General features: G+C 35.0%; 1 protein-coding gene across 1 annotated transcript in view; it reads right to left on the reverse strand.

The window, feature by feature from the left end:
• Positions 1-605: 605 nt before the first annotated feature.
• Positions 606-26856, reverse strand: part of LOC131054546 (expansin-like A1) — a 75943-nt gene continuing 49692 nt past the window's right edge. Inside the window, exons 7-9 of the mRNA XM_059212569.1 lie at positions 2166-2243; positions 1929-2062; positions 606-723 (exon numbers count right to left, since the gene is read on the reverse strand). Coding sequence (XP_059068552.1) covers positions 606-723; positions 1929-2062; positions 2166-2243 — 330 coding nt within the window. The remainder of the gene's footprint in view (positions 724-1928; positions 2063-2165; positions 2244-26856) is intronic.

The raw sequence follows: 26856 nt of genomic DNA on the forward strand, positions 1-26856 counted from the left end.
TGCCTGTTTGTGAAAAATCATCACTCTGGTGCTCTTAATTCAACATGCCAGCTATAGACACTAGAAATCATGCATATCACATCCACTGTATTCTCTTGTCAAGGTTCATCTGATGCAAGTGATTTTATCCTTATTTTATTCTTCCATGGGTGTACATTCTTTTGCTTCAGGATTCCTTTCAACAGGCAAACCTCTGAACTCATCAGAGAACTCATGATCCATTACACCTGAACTGGAAGCTTATCCTAATCCTTTCACATCTCTGAGATATTGTCCTTGCCTTGTCGAATTAGTCCTTTGTTCAATTAAAAAATTGAAGATAATCCTCCTAGACTGAGCTGACATCTACATCTCCCAACTTGTCATTAATCATCTCGAGTCAACAAGTCTGTATCCTGTTCATCCTATCTCTCCCATGCAAGCTATGACCAATGTCTTCAAAGATCCCTCCTAATTTCACATTTGAAACTCAGTCGCATATCTTACCTAGCCTGGCAAATGAAATGATCATTATTTGTGGATGGGTCATTTGACCTTCCAATTGTATCCGCAGACCCACGAAGTCACGACTAATCAGCACCATATCAACATTCGACCAGACTCTGTCAGTGGCCCCACCATAAGTCTTTCACGGCCAGCTCAGGGCACGTGACATCATCTCGTGATGCCGCAGTCCGTAACTTCCTTGCAACGCCCATCGCGGGGATATGGGGGCTGTCAGATCTATTCACATTTTATTGCTCTGCACAGTGCCCATTAACTCTTTCAGAATTAAATATTGGGCACCTTTTACCTTAGGACATAACATCACCATTCATTTTGAACACATGCTAATTGATAGAACTGTTAGTAAATCGGCTTTTACCGCTTGAGAATCGATAACACAAGGCGTTGGCAAGCTACACCGCCAACTTGTCATTTTCCGCTGAAAACACGTGGCATCATCTTGTGATGCCGCGATCTTTATCATCCTTGCACTTTTCACCACGGGGAAGCGAGGACTGTCAGATCTGTTATGCTTTTATCAACCGGCCAAAATACTTGGAATTTTTGGACTTAGGAAAATTATGGGCGCGGGCACAAATATTAAATGGAGACCGACTATAGGAAGGAAATTTTATGCGCCTTAGGAAAATCACTTCAAAAACTAGTCTAACACAACTTATCACTTAAAGAATAAAATGGCCCTGCCCATGGTAAACAACCCTCGACTTTAAGTGGGAAAAAGTAATGATGAGATATATCATTGCTAGGGTTTTCTTCACAAGACAAGAGAAATTTTGATAAACCCTAAACCCTAGACCTTGGACCTTGATAGAGGATGCAAACAAAACCAAAAAAATCAATATTTAAGCTCAAAATTAAAAATTCTCATGTAATCAATTTTTAGAGCTATCAATGTGTTTGGGTTATGATTTTTGGAAAGAGTACCAAATATTGGTAAATAGAGAAGAATGATTTTAATTTTCATAAAAAAATTATTTTAAAGTGCTTTGGCCAAAGTCTTGTTCATTGAAATAGATGAATTATCCTAGAAAAATTTATTGATATGCTTCTCTACCATATCTTGATAATAGAGCATTGCATTATTAAGATTTAGATATCCATATAAATTTATCAAGTTGCACCAAAATTTCCATCATGTCATTGTTTCGAGGTAGCTAGGTGTTTCGAGCAAGATTGGGTGTTCTTCAAAGTAGGGAGAACTCTAGGGAAGCAAGGCTTCATGGTTTGGTGGAAAAGCACCCGATCCATGTTGTTGTCCTTCGTCTTACAAATGATCATGTGGATTGGAGGTGACCAAGGACTTTGCTTATGATCCTATATTTATCTTATTTTACTTATACTTCATAGTTATATTATTGATGTTTACATGGCTTGAGAGCCTATATTGTATCAATACAAATTAAATTTATATGTGCTATTACTTGGAATGAGCACTTGAACCATACCCTGAACTTATAACGAATCTAAACTGTAGACCTCTGCTTAGGGGATTGCTTATGCTCCACACTGTTGCTCCATGATCGCGCGTCAAGTACTTCCACTCAAAATTTCTAGCCTGCAAAATAAGTTTTTGTATTAGGTATTATGAACAACTGCATTTCCTTCATGAAAACAATCAGCTCTAATTCTTCAATCTATCTTACCTATGCGACACCCACATTAACAATATATGTCTGGCCTCCTTGATATAGAAATTCCACAGCCAGATAGTCGGGATAACGATTGCTCTCATCAACCTTTACAGACAAATTATGTCCATCATATTCGCAGAAGATCTTGTCCACCAAAACACCAAACAAAAAGGATTTTTCAAGTACCACTGAAATATAAATTCTTCAGGGTTGAAAGTAAACGGCCTACATTTGTCATTTAAAATCTCAAAGAATTTAAAGGGTTGTTCCTTTTTCAGAATTGCAAAATTCGTGAGATTCTGATTGGCGTTGCAAATACAACAAGTTTTTTCTCAAAATTTTTAAAATTTGTCAGCCCTAATAAAAACTTTACAGATGTAAGCATTAAAAATACCTTTTATATTCAATGTCGATAATCCCTTTTCTTTGGAGAGCGGGGTCCTTGTGTGGAAGTGCCATGGTTGCAAATGTTTGCATTGGAACCACAAAATCTGTTTGATTGTTTGTTGTGAGGTTTGTGACCACTATCTTTTGCCATGTCTTCCTACACGGATTAGGATCCAAACACCTTATCTTTTGCCATGTCTTCCTACACAGATGGGAAAATTATTACCCAAGCAGGAGATTCCCGCGGCAAATGGCATAGGTTTGTTGTGCATGGATTTGAAATTTGACGAGGCCACCCACAAAAAGGGGAGACGTTGATATTTTTTAATTTACAGTTAATCACTCGACAGATGTGGCATGCTAAATAAAAGGTGTGAAAATAGAAAATATAAAATGTGTCTTGTGGTGATGCATTCTTTTTATTGTAATATGTTAGATAGGCAACAATCTATTTTATTTGGACATTAGTTTGATTTGTTGGGATATTAAATGGTATTAAATGAGTAAATTAGGGATCAAGTTTTGGTATGTGCTCTCAAAATCATAAAGGATTAGGAAGAGATCATATTTTCGATGACTTTAGCAAAACAAAATAAATATCTCTTAGTCCTCCACTATTAGACAAAGAGGTTCTAGCCTAAAGCTCACAGTCTAGTAGCTAAAATGGCTTAAATCACACACACTAAGCTTACACTTCTAGGCTTAAAAGAGTTATATAGTCAAATTTGAGTGACATTTTTTAGGCTTAATATGTTGCTTAAGGTGTGTGGTAACACTAAGAATACACTTCTAGGCTTAAAAGTGTTAAACGCTTAGAGTTGACTAATATTCTCTAGGCTTAATATGTTGCTTATGTGTGTGTGGTTTAAGGTTGACCTAGCTAAACAATTATGTCAATTTCAAATAAAACCCTCTTAATAAAAAATATTTAATTTGCTTACATACAATGTTAAAATAATTATCAAAGTAACTAGGGGAGAGGGACTAGTAGTCGTGAGGGCTAACTTTCTCAACATGTAGTTGTCACATGGAATATCGTAAGATCTCCATTTTTTTAGAAATATAAACTGGAAACTTAACTATCTAAAACTAAGGTTTGAAGGCATGACTCATCATGCAACTCATCAAAATAACATGTCTAGTATGAAGTGTCCAAAAAATGACTTTTTAAAGATTCAACCAAAACTTAATTTAAAATTCCCTTGTAGTTGAATAAGAAAATATCATTTGTAATTAGTATAATATCATATTTTTATGTAAAATATAACTTATATGCAACTTAAATGGACCAAATTCCTATTAGTAATCATAAGGGTGTGTTATGTCTAACTTTTATATCCAACACCAAAGGAAAAATAGTTGAACACAAAAAGTTAGGTTGATATTGGCTCTCTTTGTTTGGTTGTTTGGGGCTAGGGTTTTGTTGTTGTTCTGTGATTTTGTTGTTTCATAGGTTTGGGGCCTTCTCCCTACTAACATAATAAAAAACATTTTATTATATACAATGCAACTTATATTGAACACAAAGGGACCAATTGTTGAACACTAAAACCTTTGGACAATCCCTCACGTTTCATGGGAAAAAACAAGATATTTATTGTGTTCACCTTTTATATTTGTGATAAGACAAATTATTAATATGAAATATACTCCAATGCATATACATTTCTACCCCAATAGTTGTACACATAAGAATAATCTTTTTTCACTAGATAAGAGTACTTGTTTAAGTGAGCATCTTTTATTTATAAATGACAAACTTATAGTGGATAGCCATGCTATTTTATTTGAAACAAAAAATTATTTATTTCACTTGTTAAGAATGTGTTTATGTTTTTTTTATATAACATTTATAGGTTCTATTGTGTTCAAGTACAAGTTCATTTTAAATAATATTTGGTAAAAAAATTATTTACATGTGGATTATTTACTTACAATATATAGTATAATATGTGGCAGGACTCGATAGACCTGTACAACTACTATCCCCTCTCCCCTATTAAAGTGAAAATTGTATTGAAACCCAAAAATCAATGCTTACTTTAAACATTGATATTACAAGATTATAAAATATTTTTATTGGCTTAGCTAGTTGGCAAAACAATAATTTGAGTTTATCTTATCTAGAAGTTGACAACATAGTGAAAATATTTCTTTGAACATCCATTGTTAGGAATGTATTGTAATTTGTGTATTTGAAAGAATAACATATTATGGTATAGTTAGCCTCATTATTAATATGTATGAACAAAAGATTAAGATATAATTAATCTTATTATTTAATTGGAAAAAATTGGCATAGGGACTTTTTTCTTACCACTCAAGGATTTGGCTGAGTTGAAGTGTTTCTTTGGTGAGATGTTTGAAAATCTTAGCAAATTGAAAATTGAAAATTTTAACCAAAAATATCTCCTCTCAATTCGAAGAATGGGGATCACTAGGCCCTCCATACAAAAACCATCACCTCATCTAAATAGAGTGCTATGAAAATATAGATTCTTTTTTTCTGTTAATTAATTTAACTTTTAATACAAAGAATCATTTTGAACTTTCAATATAAAAACCACTTTGAATGACTTCTACATAACTAGATGACCATTGGACTAAGAATAGAAAAAAATAACAAGATAATAACCACCAAAAGGAAAGATGCCATGCTTGTAAGCATACTAAAGCATTCCTATAAATAAAATTAGGAGCTTATTTTTAAGAATTTAGCATATGTTATGCAAGATGAAAATTCCTAGTGAAAAGAAAAATTAAATTTGTAGGAGTTGTCCTTTACCATGGAAGAAAGAAAACGTATCCTTATACTTCCATGACTTGGCCATAGTAAAATGAATATTGGTTTTGAATGAAAATGAAGGGTTGGATTTGTGAAAGTTTCCCACTGTATTACACACTTGAGAGATTATCAAATTTCAAAATTTCTAACATTCATAAATATTCATAAAGATTCACATGAGTGGTCTGTTGTGTGATTGGAGGAGCACAAGTGTTGTGTGGTTGACGTGATTGATTTCTATAGATGCAAGACAATGATTTGTTAGTAGGTGCACCTTCTACGGATATCGTAGGAAGACCTTACCTTAATTAATGTTGGGTGTGCACATTATCTAGTAACCAAGCCGCATCTTTCAAATCTTTGTGCTGACTATAACAATCTTTGCTTACTTTGCTGATAAATTACGTTCCGTGTGCACCATACAAGGAGAGATAGCCCTCTTTTTTTTGAACGAGTGTTATAAGCGTACATGCATAAATTAACTATACAAGGTACGGACTTGTGTTGGTTTATAAACAATATTTGTATTAAGCCAGTTTATCTAAATGGAGAAATTCGATACTGTTATTTAATTTGAAGGGTCTAATTTTCATATTTGGCAAATAAAAATATATTTGTTTTTAATTGAAAAACATTTATGCGATATTCTGAGTAGAATTTACAAAAATCTACAAAATGTAGGTGAAGCAACAACTAGATTGCCCAGGCGATTACAAGTACTACATGAAGAAATTATTTGAGAAATGAGAGAAGTCGGTGGTGGTGTAGAATGGGTATGGTCGCTCTATGATTCCTAAGCTCTTTCCTATTATGAGTTATTTTGTGTAAAATACTTTACCTAAGAAGGTCACTACACCTCTATGTATGTCTATCATTTCCCAATCTTGAACCACATTAGGCATGGCAATAGAATTTATCTGCCTTATTTTCTTTTCACTTGCTTTCTGCAAGTATTGCTAATGGTGCTAACTCACCTCTCCATCAAGGGCTTATCTATAACAAGTATAAGTATGCTTTTGATCATTCTCCCCATTGCAACCATTTTTTTACCCTCCTTGGGAATTCTAGGCATAGTAATGAGGCAGGATGCCCCTCTATCAAAATTGAGCTTATTGAGACCAAACCCCTACCTTCGAGTGAAAATACCCCTACTTCAAAATCTAAAGGCAAGAAGTCCTATGTCGAGTTAGAGTCAAAAACTCTAGAACTGGCTCTACTTAAATCCAACCCTGAAAAAAGAAAGTTGGAAACATAAAAAATAGCTCTATTAAGGCTAGAAAACTTGATAAAGACCCTAGTAAGAGGAACATCACCATTGACCTTGAATTACAAGATTATGAAAAAGAAGAGGCTAGCCCACATGATAAGGAGAAGAAGGAGGGTATCTCTGGGGAGAGAAGGTTGGCCCATCTCCTTGGTAAGGATAGGAAAGTCAAAATCAAACCCATTGATGCTTCCCCTAAAACAGTTGAGGAGTTCACCTCAGATGAAGATGATGAATCCTCTAATGAGGATACAAAGAATGAGGAATTTAAAGTGCAAGAGGAACAAGAGGAGAAATATAAGGAGTTGGATGAGGAGAGTGACTCTTTGAAGGTTAAGGAGGATTTTGAACTAATTTCCTTGCCTCAAAATTCTTTGGACAATATGGAAATGGTGGCTTTCTCGTAGGACTTCCCCACTGTTATGGAGAATCATAGTACCATAAAGTTGCATAACCAGATAATTGATATGTAGGTCAAGATAGTGAACCTTGAAGCCAAGGTTGAAGATTATAGGCACGGATACCAGCTAATGGGAAATTCATTAAGCTTTCTATGTGTTATTACCAATGGCTTAATGTGGAAAGCAGTAATGGAAGGGACAAATCAGGATGAAGAAGAAAACTAAAAAATTAGGGTAACTAGGAAAAGTGTAGGAGGAAGAGCAGAAAGAGGACACTTTGTACCTAGTTATATGGAATGAGCGGATGCAGTGACTGGAGTGGGACTAGAATCTTATCAAGGAGGACTAACTTGCTACTGTTTTGGTTTCCTTTTTGCTCTATGATGAGTTTAAATATAGTTAATCTTAGTTTTTTTAAAGACTCTCTTATGAATAGGCTTGTGTGCCATATGCCTGAGAATTCTATTAGAATTAAGTTCTCTGATAAGTTTATGGACTCTTTATACTTAACTGGTAGTTGTTACCTTATGGATAGGTTGTTGCAAGACAAGATTACTATATTTAGCTATTGATGATATGGTGGTTTTTTATTACTTCTGAGAGATTCTTGGGAACTTTCTGATTGTTTGGTTGTTTGATGCTAGAGACTATGTTGCTACTCTCTAATTTTGTTGTTTTGTGAGGGTTCAAGGGCCCCTCCCCGCAAATGTGATAAAAAACAATTGGATTACTAAAGCTCTAGTACTATGTGAGAACTAGGAATTACAAACAATTGAATAGAATTGAAATCTTGAAAAATATATTAGATTGATTAATTAGATTTAGGATGTACATGTATGTAGGAGTGTGCACTTCCACCTAGGATAGTAGTTGTTTTCTATAATTATGGTAGGAGATCATATGAATGACTGCACACCTAAGCAATCAATATCCTAACAAACTTATCTAGAGGATTATAATTATGGAAGAGATCACATGAATGATTGCACACCTATGCAATCAATATCCTCACAAACTTATCGAGAAGGATATGTTAGGAATAATATTCTACTCTAATCAGGTTCATCTTGTAGTGTATTAGTTAAGATGTGGCATTGTATATGGTTCCACCAAGGTTCAAAACTAGTTGGGCTACTATGAGCATAGGCTTGCGCCTTTGTTGTTCTACTAGGCTTGCAAATGTGAACCATTGTAGTGTTAATATATTAAAATGGATTTGTTGCAGGGATCTTAAACATGGTCGGTTGATGTTGATAATTTGGTTTCAACTTATGTCATTAAAGAGAACTTACTAATGGTGCAGATGAGTTTGACTTCCCATTTCACTTGTCGACTAAGAGTTCTCTACTCTCTCATTGACCAATTCAAATAGCCAATGGTTTTCTTCATAGTTGACGGTGTCGACTGCACACTCACCACTCCACGTGGTCCTTAAATCCAACCAATTTTCTTGGTTGCGAGCTAAGTTGGTTGCCATCTGGGTTAGTGCAGGATCAAGGGGGGCCAAAAAGTGGTGATGTGAAAAAAATAGCCTTCTTCACTCGCCTAAAAATGTGAAAACCCGTGTTGACTTTTTGCTTGGCCTGGGTGTTAGTACACCTTGGCCTAGTAATTACCTATGCAAATCGGATATCTGATTTTTATTTGTAATTTTAATTTAAAAAATATATTATATGTTACATATTATATAATATATAATCTATTATTATATTATATAATATATATTATATAATAATATATATAATATAATATAATATAATATAATATTATATTATATATAATACAATAATGTAATATTATATTATATATTATATAATATTATATTATATATAACATAATAATGTAATATTATATTATATTATATATATTATTATAATATTATACTATATTATAATATAATATAATATTATAATATTATACTATATTATAATATTATATAATATTATAATATAATATAATATTATAATATTATATTATATTATAATATAATATAATATTATAATATAATATAATATTATAATATTATATTATATTATAATATAATATAATATTATAATATAATATAATATAATATTATATTATATTATAATATTATATTATTATATTATAATATTATATAATATTATATTATATTATATATGTTATTTAAAAATAATTTAAGTATAAAAATTGGATATCCGATTTTCTGAGACTTTTATATTTTGATAGTGGCAGCCCGTGAGTCGTTTTTAACTCACAGGGCCGCTCGATTTCATCACAATCCGATATCCGCTCCATCCGATATCCGGTTTTTTGACCAAAAATTGCTAAAAGATAGATTCAGAGGTAAGAATTTTATCGTTTTGAATCATTTTCATTCAATTTTTGTATTTTTTTGTTAATGTTTATTTGATTTTTCATTGAAAATATGGTTTTTTTAATGGAAACTAGGTTTTTTTTAATCAAATACCTAATTGTTTAAGTTTGTTAACTAAATTTAATTGTTTACATTCAATTAGGTTAAAAATGGGGGATAACAATGAAAACACTGACGAACAACAATTGCAACAACCAAACCCTCATTTGCCAAACCCCCCCTCAATTCAAGATTTGATTGCACAAAATTTGAATGAATTGAGGGGGATTGCAGAAGTATATCGTAGTATCCCTCGTCTAAACCCAATGTTTGATCCTCTCACGTCGATCATAAAAAGTATGGAAACCATGACTGAGGAGCACGATGCCGCCCTTTTGTGGCGAGATTCTATGAGGGAAAAATATGCAGATGGCTTGTCGTATAAGGATATCAAGGATCTTGAGATATCCAAAGCTGAAATCACCTCATTGTTTGTCAATCCCTATACTGGTCAGCCCGTAGATCCCCAAAAAACAAAACTTTCTATTAAATGGTGCACAAATGATGGGATTGTGAAAAACTTTTGGGATTGTTGGTGGATGGTTTTCGACAAACCACCCAACAACAATCTTGATATCCCCTTCTATTTTATAAAAAAATTGTATGCTGAGTTTGTTTTACACAAACATGTGAACTACTTTGACATCCAACCTTTCCAGGGTGTAGGTTCAGGTATGCCCCAAAATAGACCTAGGGTAGTCAGAGTAGTCCAGGGCCCGTATGTCCCCCCTCCTCCTGTTGATCCCCCACCTATAGTGCAGCATCCTGATATCATTCATGAGGCGGCTTCACGGACCATATCGACTATTCACTCTTCAAGTAGCCTTTTGGTTTCTCAGGCCGCGTCAGTAGCTCAGCCTACTATTGATGCTAGCGGTACATCTGGTGGCATTGACATGTCATCCTCAGCTCCACACATATGTGTGCCCCATAGTTGTGTCATGCGTGGGCACGTATGCTTGGGTCCAGTAGGACAGCCCATCGATCATCTTGTGGACAATGCAGATTATGAGGTGCATGAGATGCATAATGCACCAGATGTTATTACATAGACTAGAGGATACCCTGGGGAGTCCTCACATGCTAGAGGCGAGGAGGCACCATCATCATACATTGATGATGTAGTGGTAAGATTTGTATTTTCACAGTTCATGTTATATTTTAATTAAATATTTATAAATTAGATAATATTAAGTACTAATTTTTATTTACATGGTCTATTTAATAGTTGATGACTGAGGATGAGTTGAGACAGATTTAGGAGGGCACCTTGTTGGCCATATCATTTGGCCTTGATAGCTTGATGGTACATATATTATTGCACCTAGTCGTTTGTATTTTATTGTACATACATGCTCATCATTTATATTGGTATTAATTAGATTATGTAGTAACTTGCATGTATATCTTATTTTACTCTTGTAGGGCACAAGCAGCATGAGTGCGGAGCAGTGTGATTTAAGATCTGGTAGTGCTGTTGGAGACAAGGGAAAGGTAATTGAATGCAAATATGATTGAATGAATAATTTAAATAACTTATAGTGATTATACATGTCTAGACATAGATTGATAGTTTCATATACTTGTTGTGTATATATATAGAGAATCCTTGGCTTCACATCCTTGATGACTACACCCAGTATACCTGAAGAAGAAGAAGAGATGCCTCGAGTAGATGTGTGTTTATTTTATTTTTTGATTAGTAGATATAATTTGTTATTATCAGTGATAATTATATGCTAACTTGTATCAATGTCATGTTTCTAAACATATGTAGGTTGTTTATGAAAATATTCAAAACATACCTCCTCTATTGAAGACATACATCAAGAGTCCTGCAAAGATGAAGAGAAAACGTGGAGATGAGGTAAACATGAATAGTTCAATTATAGTTCATTTTTATGTTAACTTTTCGAATGTGAATTATATAATATAACTAATATTAATCGTGGTTTATTTTTCTTGTGCAAGATCCTTCAGAGCTAAGAAGTGCGGCAAAAAGGATTGATTTTGATGATCCATCAGTAGCTTAGGATGTTATAGATAGTTTTGGGATGCTTACATGTCTAGTTGGCATGTATATTTTGTATATGGACATACATTCACGTATTTAGACATACATTTTGTTTCAGTTGGCATTTATGCCATATTTGTGTATGGACATACATTTGTAATCATTTGACATTTTTATATATACAGAAGTTGATATTCGATCATATAAATTGTTGCTCATCTGTGCGTGGTGTTATCATGGAAATCTTTAATCTTCATTCCAATAATTAACAATGGTTAATAATGGCTATTTAATGAACAATACAATTCATTTCATTTCATTTCATCGTAAGTGTTGTTTTTATAATGAACAATATAATTCATTTAATGAATAATATAATACAATTCATTTAATGAACAATACAATTTATGAACAATACAATTCATTTAATCAACAATACAATACAATTCATTCAATGAACAATACAGTTCATGAACAATACAATTCATTTAATGAACAATACAATACAATTCATTTAATGAACAATACAATACAATTCATTTAATGAACAATACTTGATACAATTTATTATTACCCTACGCATGGTCCTATTTTTCCCCCCACCTCGGTCGAATGCTTGGAGTTTTATTAGGGCAACAATTTTTTGGTTGGCGAAAAAATTGTCAGTCTCACTCAATGGAATGTTGTCGCGTGGCCAATTTCTCATTCTGCTTGTCACGATGATGAAACATCGGCTCCGACATGTCCAGTTAGGCATTATTACCCTACACATGCTCCTATTCCCCCCCCCCCCCACTCGATCGAATGCTCGGGGTCATACCCTACCGGCGTCGTCCCTTGAGCACCTTAAGTGCTCAAAATTGTCAAACTTTGACGGGCCCTAACTCAGAATTCATGGCACCTCAAATGATCCGTTTGAACCTACGGGGCCACGAGAGGGGTCCCTACGAAATCCTATCTCAGTTTTTCAAGTTGCCCTATAGTTTTATTAGGGCAGCAATTTTTTAGTTGGCGAAAAAATCGTCAGTCTCACTCAATGGAATGTTGTCGCGTGGCTGATTTCTCATTCTGCTCACCGCGATGACAAACCATCAGCTCTGACATGTCTAGTTAGGCATTATTACCCTACGCATGCTCCTATTTCCCCCCCCCACTTGATCAAACGCTCGGGGTCATACCCTACCGACGTCTTCCCTTGAGCGCCCTAAGTGCTCAAAATTGTCAAACTTTGACGGGCCCTAACTCGGAATCCGTGGCACCTGAAAATGATCCATTTGAACCTACAGGGCCATGAGAGGGGTCCCTATGAAAGCCTATCTCAGTTTTTCAAGTTTCCCTACGGTTTTATTAGGGCAGCAATTTTTTGCTTGGCGAAAAAATTGTTAGTCTCACTCAATGGAATGTTGTCGTGTGGCCGATTTCTCGTTCTGCTCATCGCGATGATGAACAGTCGGCTTCGACATGTCCATTTAGGCATTATTACCCTATGCATGCTCCTATTTTCCCCCCCCACTCGATCGAACACTCGGGGTCATACCCTACCGGCGTCGTCCCTTGAGCGCCCTAAGTGCTCAAAATTGTCAAACTTTGACGGGCCCTAGCTCAAAATCCATGGCACCTGCGAACATTTCATTTCAACCTACGGGGATATGAGAGGGGTCCCTACGAAATCCTATCTCAGTTTTTCAAGTTGCCCTACGGTTTTATTAGGGCAGCAATTTTTCGGTTGGCAAAAAAATCGTCAGTCTCACTTAATGGAATGTTGTCGTGTGGCCAATTTATCATTCTTCTTGTCGCGATGATGAACCGTCAGCTCCGACATGTCCAGTTAGGCATTATCACCCTACGCATGCTCCTGTTTTACCCCCCCACTCGATCGAATGCTCAGGGTCATACCCTACCGGCGTTGTCCCTTGAGCACCCTAAGTGCTCAAAATTGTCAAACTTTGACGGGCCCTAACTTGGAATCCGTGGCACCTGCGAACGATCTGTTTGAACCTATGGGGCCACGAGAGGGGTCCCTAAGAAAGCTTATCTCGGCTCTTCAAGTTTCCCTACGGTTTTATTAGGGCAGCAATTTTTCGGTTGGCAAAAAAATCGTCAGTCTCACTCAATGGAATGTTGTCGAGTGGCCGATTTCTCCTTCTGCTCATCATGATGATGAACCATCAGCTCCAACATGTCCAGTTAGGCATTATTACCCTACGCATGCTCCTATTTTTCCCGCCCACTCGATCGAACGCTCAGGGTCATACCCTACGCATGTGACATCCATGAAGGGATATGAAAGGATATTTTGTAAACAATCAGAAACCTTTAATGATAATCAAGTTGAAGCCTTGAGATTTATGCAATATGGTTCATTTCCAAAACTGTTCCCTGAAGCCACACACTCTTCCCTCTCCCAGCATACCGTAATGAGTCACAAGTTAACATAGAATTTGGAAGGATTTGATGAGAGCGTTTTGATTTTACTTACATCTTGTGTATTATAATATAGACCAATTTGCCAATGTGACATCTTTATATGAGAGAAAAGCTTCATTTTATCTCAATACAGTTGTACCTATTTCATTATTAGAAAAAATAAATAAGTTCTGCACTAAACTGCAATAAATAAATTAGTATCCTCTATATTATGGATTTGAATTGATGTTCTCAATTAGTTATTATTCCTACACCTCACACTCACAAGATTAATAATGAAATGACATTTATGATTCATCAAATGCTGACAAAGTCTAATCAAAGTTCAACTTCAAGATGTATACAACATATCATATTCAACTTCAAGATGCATACAACTTACCATATTCAAGCTCATGCCAACCATCACTTGGATATTGTTATATGTCGATTAAAGTATAATATATGTAATAAAACCATATAGTCTTACATAAAAGCCATCATAGACCATCTATGTTGATTAAAGTACAATTCATTTGTAACAGGGGCACACTCACAATGTGAAGTTGCAAAGCCCTGTGGGAAGCATCAAAATAGAAATTTACTAATCTAACTAATACAACTGTCAAAAGCATGAAAGATGCTACTGCTAGAGAACACCATGCTCCATTGTGGAGAGAATATTAGGTGCATCTGATGTCAGTGTCTGAAAATGAAAGAATGTTATTCAATTGCCAAAATCTAACTGACTTTATTTTATAAACCATTAATGAATAAAAATAGACAAGGTTACATGAGTGAAAGTTCGATGACCACCTTGACTAGTCAATGTCAAATGTTTGATTCAATAGATCATCTGTCATGACAATTTGATCCACTGTAGATGTGTCTTGGCCACATGCATTTGAATCATCTTCATGATAATAAACACAACAAGACCCACAATTTAATCTCATTAATACACAAAGGAATATGTACCATCACCAAGAGAGGGCCTTGTCAACGACGAATGAGCTAGCATGAACCTGTATTTTTAAGAATTGTTAGTCTACACATAAATTGCATGGATGAACATAAGTGGTGTTGCAAAAATACGTCCCTTCCAATTATATCGAGTGTACTCGCTATGTGCATGCAAAAACCATGTTTCCCAAAACAAACATTCATCAATAGACCTGCATTTTGAACACATCCTTAATATACACGTAACAAACTTGAACATTAAGGTTTAATGATCATTCTTTGAAATGAAATGCATGATAAAAAAATAAGGCACCATTAAAGACCTACTACTCAAGTGTGCCTGAAGGGTCATCTCTTTGTTTAAGAGTATCCAGTATTGCTTCATGATTAGCAGTAGTCACTGTCCATAGCTCTTTGGTCTTCGGTTTTGCTTGATGCTTCAACAACTTGACATTTGTAGCTATAATAAGGTGTGAATACATTATAATGGTTTTGTGTCTCTCATAGTCTTCAAATGCAGGTATGCCATTCTTTCTAATCATGTATGTTCGCAACCAAGTTACCACAACAACAACTGAACCTGTAGGATATGTGAACCCATCATCATCTATCACTGGTTGTGTTAGCTTTTGTTTTCCCTGTACACATTGTGCCAACCAATATTCTGATCTCTCTTCATTCCCTTGCGGTGCAACAATTACAGAAACATGCCCTGGTTGTACAAGATTTGATAAAGGAGTTAGATAGTGGGGAACCCACGTATCAACCCACTCACTTGACTCGCACTAATCCCAATCACACTGGAGAAAACTCTGACAAAAACAAGCCAATGCTTGTGTCCAAATGGTCCATGTACTTGCATCTGAGCTAAGAAATGAATGCATCTTTGAAGAATCTTTAATTGTTTGACAATCCAATCTATCTCCCATTGTTCCCTCCTCAACCAACCAAAAGAATCTGCTCACTGCTGAATCAAGAGTACCTCCATGTGACAATGCTGAACTACACCAATCAACAATAAAACATGCACCAGAGAAATTTGCACTTGAAATCCTCAATTGCTCCTTAACTAGAGCTCTCTTCAAACATGCACCTACTCCATCATGCTCTCCCTTCCCATGCCCTACCTCAAAAAAACACCAAATATGAGGTATATGCCTCTCCACATGCATTCTACTCAACCAATAAAACATACGGGCATTCTTGAATTGACCCATATAGTTATCTGACCATATTATATGTCGGTCAATTGCAATATCTTTCTCATACAAGAACTCAAAAAATTTCTTGAAAGAATGTTGCACATACTCGGAGGAGTGTGATCTATCATCACTCATATAAAAATGATACTCCCTGATTATCTTCCTGTCCTCTTCTGTACTATCAGGAGCATGTCTATATGTAATGTGAACAAAAATAGCAATCTGGACTGAATTGTAGTACTAAGATTGTACCTCATTCTGTGGTTGCAATGTATAGTTCTCTACAAAATCAACCACTGATACAATAGTGCCAATCGGGAAAGAGTTCTTACACATCCTGAACTATTGATCCAACCACTGAGACCTATGGGTGTGCCTTGCATACTTGTAGAAATTTTTTTCCTTAAAATCCAAAATAAAATCAGCAATACTCACTTCTCTTGAGACTAATTCGCACCTAGAACCTTCACCTCCACTCTTCAAATTATATTTCACTGTCTCGTATTTTTTTTTCTCAACATAATTATTTCCAAACTCGTGTTCGCTGACCTCATGAAAACATGAAATAAAATTTGACAACCCAATGCATTTTGAGCACTTCTCATTCAAACAATCATTTCTATAAAAATAGCAGCCATCATCTCTAGGGCATAAAAATAGATCTTGCAAGTCTCTTGATGATCTCGGAAATAGCATTGCACCACACTCCTGCAACATCTCATTAGTATGCATCGTAGAATGAATATGACATAAAAGTTCATGGTACATTGAAAACTCCACATGGTACTTGCAAAAATAGGTATTGTGAATCTTAAGAGGAACACAATAAAATGGTTTCAAAGATTCAAAGGCCCTTTGTGATATTTGCAAAGTTGGATGTAATTCACAAAAAAATTTGTACAACATTGTTTGGCTTGATTCCAAGAAATGTTTGGGATGCGGTGTGCGGTCTCGGTTGCCAATTCTTAATTTCAAAACGTCCTTTACATTGGGTGACACTCTAGAATCAGAGTGCCAAAATTGTTGAATCTCTCCCTTCACATTGTCAGTCATCTTTCTATCAACACGTGGAAGCCTCCCACCAAATGCCCATGTATCTTGTTGAAGTGGATCGTCAAGTCTTTGTCTTCGTGCAAATGCTCTATCCAAAGTTTTATGGTTTATGTTAAACCAACACAAGTTTGTCTCATTTGACGAGCCTTCCTCAATTTATATCTTACTAAGGAGGTTCTAATCACTCTTCAAGTGGCTCTCTTATCTCTTTCTTTGGTATTCTTTCCAATAGAATTGAGAGCGTCAAATAGATTTTTTGCAATAATAGAATTTCTCTCCATCTTCTTGTTCATACGAATCTTCAATTTGTTTAGCATTGGTCTCATCTTTATCATCTTTAGCAATTGAACAAAGAGTTGGCATTGCTCGGTCAATGTCTAATTGCTAAAATTTTGGTTGAAAATTTCTATAGCCCACAACCGAACGGTTCTTGTTGACCTCTTGCCTTCAAGATTCCCAATAATGTTCTCATCGATTTCAAATAACCATTTTGGGGTTCTTGAAGGTCTTGGATTTGGAATTTGTCTTTCATCCATGAGAGGGTCTTCATTTCTAAAGTAATTAGGTGTTACATATGGTTCACTTGGTGAGGCAATTCCACCTTCAATGTTAAAGTTCTCCACATTTTCACCTCCTATGTCAAAATTTTCCACATGTTGAGCATTTTCATTATCACTTTCAACATTTTCAAAATTTTCAATATTTTCACTGTCAAAATTTACAATATTTTCACTTTCAAAATTTACATTTTCATTTTCAATAACTTGTGGCACATTTTCAATTTCAATTTCCTCTTCAGTTGAAGTAACATTAGCAATATTTAACATACCTTGTCTTCTCCTCCTATGACATTCTCTATCTCTTTCTCTATACACTTCAACTTGGTCATTTGAAAGTTTTCTTTTGCGTTTAGAATTCTGACGACTACTACTCCCCATTTCCCTATGCTCCTTCATGATTGCCAATGTAAGTTTTCACTTTAAGAATCTCCCAAAAGCACAAATTTGTCTCTAGCTATCTAAAACCCCGTGATCCTCAACAGAAAACATAGGACCCAGACTGTCAGCCATTGGAATCTACAGAATGGCCCACAAACCCTTTTTTGTTGGTTTTTAGTACTAAAATCGAATATCGGATTTTATTCAATATTTGATTTTTGTACAAAAATATGTGGTCCCCCCAAAAAATTCCCATTGCCGCCATTTATGAACTAAACTGCCACATGGCAAAAATCCGATTTCTGATTAAATCAGATATCAGATTTTATTGGTCATATTTTAGAGAGAGAGAGGGATAGAAGGAGATGGAGAGAGAGAGAGAGAGAGAGAGAGATGAGGAGAGAGAGAGAGAGAGAGAGAAGGACACCATATGAGCCCTAATGACATGATTTGATGTCTTAAGGGGTTCGATGGTGTCGTTAGGGGTCATATGGTGTCCATAAGGGTCATATGGTGTCCCATGAACCCTTATGACCTCTTAGGACACCATATGACCCCTAATGACACCATATTGGGTCATTTTGGGTCATATTGTGTCCTAAGGGGTCATATTGTGTCTTAAGGGGTCCTATGGTGTCCCAAGACACCATATGACCCCTATGGACACCATATGACCCCTAACAACACCATAGGACCCCTTAAGACACCAAACCATAACATTAGGGGTCATATTGTGTCTTACGGGGTCGTAGGACACAATATGACCCCTAACAACATGATTTGGTGTCTTAAGGGGTCCTATGGTGTCGTTAGGGGTCATATGGTGTCCATAGGGGTCATATGGTGTCTCATGAACCCTTATGACCTCTTAGGACACCATATGACCCCTAATGACACCATATTGTTGTGTCTTAAGGGTTCATATTTTGTCTTAAGGGGTCCTATGGTGTAAATATGACCCCTAATGACATGATTTGGTGTCTTAAGGGGTCTTATGGTGTCACAAGACACCATACAACTCCTAACGACACCATAGGACCCCTTAAGACACCAAATCATGTCATTAGGGGTCATATTATGTCTTATGGGGTCGTAGGACAAAATATGACCCCTAACAACATGATTTGGTGTCTTAAGGGGTCCTATGGTGTCGTTAGGGGTCATATGGTGTCCATAGGGGTCATATGGTGTCCCATGAACCCTTATGACCTCTTAGGACACCATATGACCCCTAATGACACCATATTGCTATGTCCTAAGGGGTCATATTGTGTCTTAAGGGGTCCTATGGTGTAAATATGACCCCTAACGACATGATTTGGTGTCTTAAGGGGTCCTATGGTGTAAATATGACCCCTAATGACACCATAGGACCCCTTAAGACACCAAATCATGTCATTAGGGGTCATATTTACACCATAGGACCCCTTAAGACACAATATGACCCCTTAGGACACAATATGACCCAAAGCGACCCAAAATGGTGTCACTAGGGGCCATATGGTGTCCTAAGAGGTCATAAGGGTTCATTGGACACCATATGACACCATAGGACCCCTTAAGACACCAAGTCATGTCGGTAGGGGTCATATTGTGTCTTACGGGGTTGTAGGACACAATATGACCCATAACAACACATTTTGGTGTCTTAAGGGGTCTTATGGTGTCACAAGACACCATATGACCCCTAACGACACCAATCGACCCCTTAAGACACAAAACCCCTAACGACACCAATCAACCCCTTAAGACACAAAATCATAACATTAGGGGTCATATTGTGTCTTAAGGGGTTATAGGACACAATATGACCCCTAACGACATGATTTGGTGTCTTAAGGGGTCTGAATGGTGTCGTTAGGGGTCATATGGTGTCCATAGGGGTCATATGGTGCCCCATGAACCCTTATGACCTCTTAGGACACCATATGACCCCTAATGACACCATATTGGGTTGCTTTGGGTTATATGGTGTCCTAAGGGGTCATATTGTGTCCTAAGGGGTCCTATGGACACCATAGGACCCCTTAGGACACAATATGACCCCTACGGACACCATATGACCCCTAACGACACCATAGGACCCCTTAAGACACCAAATCATGTCGTTAGGGGTCATATGATGTCCTAAGGGGTCACAGACCACAATATTACCCCTTAGGACACAAGATGACCCAAAGCGACCCAATATGGTGTCATTAGGGGTCATATGGTGTCCTGAGAGGTCATAAGGGTTCTTGGGACACCATATCACATAACTATCATTAGGGGTCATTGTTATGGGTCGTAAGACACAATATGACTCCTAATGACATGATTTGGTGTCTTAAGGGGTCCTATGGTGTCTCAAGACACCATATGACCCCTAACGACACCATAGGACCCCTTAAGACACCAAATTGTGTCGTTACGGGTCATATGGTCTCTCTCTCTCTTTCTATCTCTCTCTCTCCTTCCTTCTCTCTCTCTCCCCCTCTCTCTCTCTCCTTCTCTCTCTCTCTCTCTCCCTCTCTCTCCCCCTCTCCTTCCTTCTCTCTCTCCCTCTCTCCCTCTCTCTCTCTCCCTCTCCTTCTCTCTCTCTCTCCCTCTCTCTCTCCCTCTCCTCCTCTCTCTCTCTCTCTTCTCTCTCTCTCTCTCTCTCTCTCTCCCTCTCTCTCTCTCCTCCTCCCTCTATCTGTCTGTCCGTCTATCTCTCTCTCTCTCTCTCTCTCTCTCTATCTCCCTCTCTCTCTCTCTTTCTCCCTCTCCTCCTCCTCTCTCTCTAAAATATGACCAATAAAATCCAATATCCGATTTAATCGGATATCGGATTTCTGCTATGTGGCAGTTTACTTCATAAATGGCGGCAAAGGGAAATTCTTTGGGGATCGCAAATTTTTGTACAAAAATCGGATATCGGATAAAATTTGATATCCGATTTTATCCGATATCTGATTTTTGTACTCAAATTTTCAAATTCAAATTTCGGCTCTGGAATGCTTTGGTATTAGACTTGGAAGTGACAAGCCTGGAAAGTCAACTAAAAAAACGTGTTTTTCAGTATTCCTTGATTTCCCAGACTTTACACTGGTGGTTGACGACTTTTTTTGTAGCCAAAATTGATAAAATGAAAAGGGTTTTTTAAGGACGTTCCCAGCTTTCCAACAATATAAGGCTTGTCTTATTTCAACTTTAGTAAATAATTATTATTTATTTTCTAATTGAATTCTGACAATAGTCCTGATTAATATACTGATTGAAAAACACTCATAACTTTCAAACGGTATAACATTTTTTGAAACCAAAACATGCATCACATCCTATGCTTCATCTACTATAGGGAAAAATTAAAAAAAATTAAATTTCATAAGGTTTTGACCAAGTTAAGGTGGTCAGACGTAGGAGTTTTTGAATTTCTGAAAAGCTGTAGTAAAAAATTCATAAATAATTATTTAATTCATAAAAAATTAAAAAAAAATATGTGTCACATCCGGACATGAGTCTAATACTTATATTATAAATATTATAAAAAAATAATAAGATTTGATTGTGATTAGGGTGGTCAAACATACGTCTACTTCTTATTTTTTTCTTGAAATTTTAGTACCACTGCATTGAAATTTGAAATTTTCATCAAATAGGATTTTTTTTTTCCCAAAAAATAACTAGTAGCTTAGAAACTACATTCAATTTTCTATATATTCTCTTCTTACATATTTTAAAAATAATGTTCACAACTTATTCAAATTTTCATGTCAAGTTGCATAACTCTGATTTTTCTAAAATTTCATTGCCACTTAAGGGCCTGTTTTGGCACACCATGATCCTGCACATACCCATCTATGATGTCAGTATATTCAAAGTACTTTGAATGGGTTCCTTATCCAAAAATTATTACGTGTCGTCTGTTCAATATTAAATATTGCATAGTTCACATGTGTCATTCTTTCATGTTTATCGGTGTTGGCAACTAGCTAAATGCGGTCCACATGTTCTTTTCATCTTTTCCAAGACTATTTTTATAGGTATGAAATAAGGTGACATTAATTTAAAAGGATTCTCGTACTACTCACATGCCACTTCACTGAAAATTTAGCTCAGATGACATGATTTTTGGGTGACATCAATCGCTCCGATCAACTCCTCCACATCTTCCATATCTGCTCATTATTGCCTTTAATGGATCCTATCCAAATTTTTTCTATAAATGAATTCATTCACTACAGTTTGTGTATTCATTATTGCCATCTCTGTCAACACTTCCAATTTAGGTGCAAATTCAAAATTGATACAAGTGTTCCTTTCTCAAGTTGTTCATTGGGTGCTTCGACTGCTCCGCTTCCTTTGGCATTTGGTCTGAGAAAGTGTTCTCCCAACACAGTATTCAAGCAATCTTTCATTTTCTGTGGCCGATACTTATTGACAGTTTGGGTTTATTTGAATTTTCTGTTTGAAAATGATTCTTTCTTTTTACTATTTCAAAATTATTTCTTAGTTGTTCTTGAAATGGAATACTATCAGATGAATTCGAGGGTTCCATTGCTCCTAGGATGAGATAACTACCGTTTGATGAACCTATGGATGATGGGGAATTAGGGAGGGTTTTTATAATCTCGTGCCAACAATGTCTTGATGCAATGAAAACAGTTATAGGGGAAGGGATTCCCAAGCCTCGAGCACCAAAACTTATTTTCCCTTCCCAATTGCTTTCAATTTTCATTTCCAATTGTCTTGATGGTCTGCAATCTTACAACCTTTTGAAAGTCATAGTGGATGACGTTGTTATTCTAGGGTTTCTTAAGCATGGTGAACTTTTTCAATGTGTGCAAAACTACAATTGGGGTAATGGTATTGCTTTTATTTTAGGGGTTTTTCCAAAAATGGATCTCATGCAGACAAAATCGGGTGTCATCTTTGATTCCTTCATCAATGTAGTCAAGTATGATAACCCTTGGAAACTCCTAGATTCTCTACGATCATGTCATCAATAAGTTCGTCCTGCAAGGGTATAGAGGTTGAAAGATATATTCTATGTAGTTTCTTTCTTGTTGAATAACCACACCCACCATGCTCCTCAGCCGGTCCAATTCCATGACAAGCAGTAGAATGTTGGAAACAAGAGGAAGACCAAAACCGAGTTCAATGTAGAAGCTTCTTCTTCTCGCAAGAAGAAGGTAATAGGTCCTTCTAATGATGCCTCCACTTCTTCCAATTGAGAGGCTCAGTATACATATCTGAAGATATTTTTGATATTTTGGAAACTTGCTGGTCGACTGTTATATGTCAATACTTTATTGCATACATGTTTTAATATATATATTTAAAATGTCATATAAACATGTTGTGTAAAAGAGCATTTTTGTAAAAAATCTCTTCTGTTAATGTTCTTCCAAATTCTAAATTACAGGTTGCAACAAATCTTAGTTGCATTTTGAGTGTATGCAACATAGTTTAGGTTCTGCCACTACTATAATTTCTGGCTTTTTGTCATACTCTTTATTATTTATATAACTATGCGGCTAATGCCTTTATATATATATATATATATATATATATATACATATACATATATATATATATACATATATATACATACATATATATATATATGTATATATATATATGTATATGTATATATATGTATATATATATATATATGTATATGTATATATATATGTATATGTATATATATATATATATGTATATATATATATATATACATATGTATGTATATGTATGTATGTATATGTATATGTATATATACATATATACATACATACATATACATACATATATATATATATATACATATATATGTATATATATATATATATATATATATGTATATACATATATATATGTATATGTATATATATGTATGTGTATATACATATACACATATACATATACACATATACATATATACATATACATATATATATATACACACACACAGACACATATATATGTGTGTGTGTACATATACATATATGTATATGTATATACACACATATATATATACACATATACATATACATATACACACACACATATGTATGTATATACATACATACATACATACATACATACATATATATATATATGTATGTATGTATGTATGTATGTATGTATACATACATATGTGTGTGTGTGTGTGTGTGTGTATACATATACATATATGTATATGTACACACACACACATATATATATATCAAAATGGATTAATAATTTTTCTTGCTAAAATGATCAAATTTTGACAAATTTGAAATAGATTCCAAGCTTAAATAGGTTCAATTTTTTTTTTTTGAGCTTTGTCATTCTTATGATATTATTATTAGAGCATTTGAAATAGTATTGTAATACATTAATTTTTAATGCTAGAATACCAAGATTTAACAAATTATGAATATTTTTTATGTATAGTTTGATTTTATGAATGCATGTAATTAAAATATACGAGTTAAACTATTGCAACAATTTTATTTTTTCACTAATATGCTTTAATGGTAACAAATTGATGACTTCATTTAAGATATTTTCCATAAATAATTTAATCAAGAAGAAATAATAAAGAAAGCAAATGAAAGTAATAAGTTAAAAATAATTGTACTTTCATTTTAACAAATAACTTGTAATTTTCCAAGTTCTTGTGCGTGACTTTCATTTTCTATTTTTATTGTTTTGACTTGATTGGCATATGAAGGGTGTGGACCCACTACATGCTATCTGTAATACCCTAAAATTGGTCATCTAAACCATGAACCCCTAATCTCGACAACATCACCAAGGTCCTAACCAAAGACAATTAAATCAACTTTGACCACACAATTAATCAATTCTTCAATCATTAAATGTCACATGGCAAGTGAATTATTCTATATTAATTAAATATTTATTTAATTAATTAAATCATTCCAAGAAAATCATTTTGATCTATTATCCTATTTAATTTATTAAATATCTTAGCATATTTAATTAATTAATAAATTTACCATTTAATCATAAAAAAGGAAGTAATTTATTACAAAAGAGGAATTAATCACAAAGCAAGAGTTAAATTGAAAATAAAATAAAAGAATTGATTTGAGAGAGAAATCAAACTTGAGATATTATTTCTTTCTTCTAAATTGAGAATTTGAAATCAGAAAAGCAATTAAAAGGAATTTAATCATTCTCTAAAATTGGAACTCAAAGCTTTTGAGAAAAGAAATTTAGTTGCATTGAAAAGACTCTTTTCTTGAATAAATCAAAGAATTACCTGTTTTTATCTCAAGTGCATGGAATTAATTGAACTATATCTCTAATGCAAGGTCAAACTTATAATCTAAATGCATTTCAATTCAACTATAATTAGAATTTATCTCAAGGTTAAGTGAATTTGATTTCTCAATTATTTCAATTATCCTAAATTGTGCTTTTTCTTGATCTCTCTTGTGATTCTCTATAAATTTAGCCTTCACCTCTCATTCAAAACACCCTGGAGATTTATTGTTATTATAGAGTTTTTGCTCTAGAGTCATTGAAGATATTGTGCTTGCTTTTTGAGATTATTGCATCTTACTTTAATTTTTTTTTGCATATTTAGTTCAATCATGATTGCTTGAATTCATATAGTTTACTATTCATCCATCTTGCATCCATTTAGCTTAATATCATGGTCATATATATTAAATCCTTCATCTTGGTGTAGTCTAGTCACTGGTATTGCTTATATAAATCTGAGAGCAATCTTATACTCACATCTTTTAGAAGGAAATTGGTCGATTTGTTATGGTTTTCATATTCATGCTTATATCTATCTAACCATACATGTAATGACTTAATTGAAGTGTTGTGTCTTGCAGCTTACAAACTTATTCCACTTTTTCACACACACATTTCTGGCGCCCACTGTGGGGCAAAAGACTACATCTTTCGACCTTAGAGACTAACTTTTTTCTTATTTTTCAGATTTTCGTTCGTACAGTTGCTGCGAATTATTGTATGAGTTTTCCCATAGAGTCGGATGACAAACTGCAAATATCATACAACTTGGTGAGAATTGTCGTACGGTACTCTGTATTTTTGGTTAAAAAGAAGACTTCATTCTTCAGCTTCTTTATTCAATTTTTATCATACTAACGCTGACACTGGCTTGTTGTTCATTTGTTTGAGAAATTTTCATAGCCTAATCAGTTTTTGCAGAGTGTTTGTTGAAGAATATGGTTGTCGCACAAAGATAATATGACTACTGATTCATTGTCTTTGCAGGTTGCCTGAGGAGATTGGAGTAAACATTGTGTATTCATTAAATTCATTTTGTTTAGGCACCTAACTTTCTATTTGGTTAAAGAAAAAATCTGTCTATCGTGTTTTAAGAAAATTCTGAGAGGTAGGAGAGTATGCTCTTGTCTGTATAGGCAATCAGAAATCTAGATCCTTGAGGCATTTTCCTAAGTTTGAGATTTGTATATCTTTAGTGGTCCTGCCCCCCCGAGGAGCTAATAACTCTAAGCCATTACGGCCGGTGAGAGGGGAACGATCCAAGTGGGAACAACTAAATGCCAAGTACTCCAACCCACTATAAAATAAACATGATTTGATGAAAATCAAGTCAACGACAGTGCTTGGGAATAGCTCTCCTCTATACCTTTGGGTATATTAAACCTTGGTTTTCAAGGCTAGGAGACCTCTTAATTGAGTTTATGCCTCGACGCACCGAACAGATCCCTTACTAGTTCCAATTAAAATTAGAAGCTACCTGATTCACCTCTGAAAGGGGGGATAATCTTTGTGCTAGAGATATAGTAACTCTCCCAAGATACTTGTCATTTCGTGCCCCCATTATCGTTTGGAGTTGACTAATATGACGTTGAGAATCCATTGCGTGAGACTCAGTGGCCGTATTCTAATTAGCTATTGGGTGTGTACCTAAGTCTACAAGCAAAGGTT

The sequence above is a fragment of the Cryptomeria japonica genome, chromosome 10 (genome assembly GCF_030272615.1).
Source record: "Cryptomeria japonica chromosome 10, Sugi_1.0, whole genome shotgun sequence".
Lineage (NCBI taxonomy): Eukaryota > Viridiplantae > Streptophyta > Pinopsida > Cupressales > Cupressaceae > Cryptomeria > Cryptomeria japonica.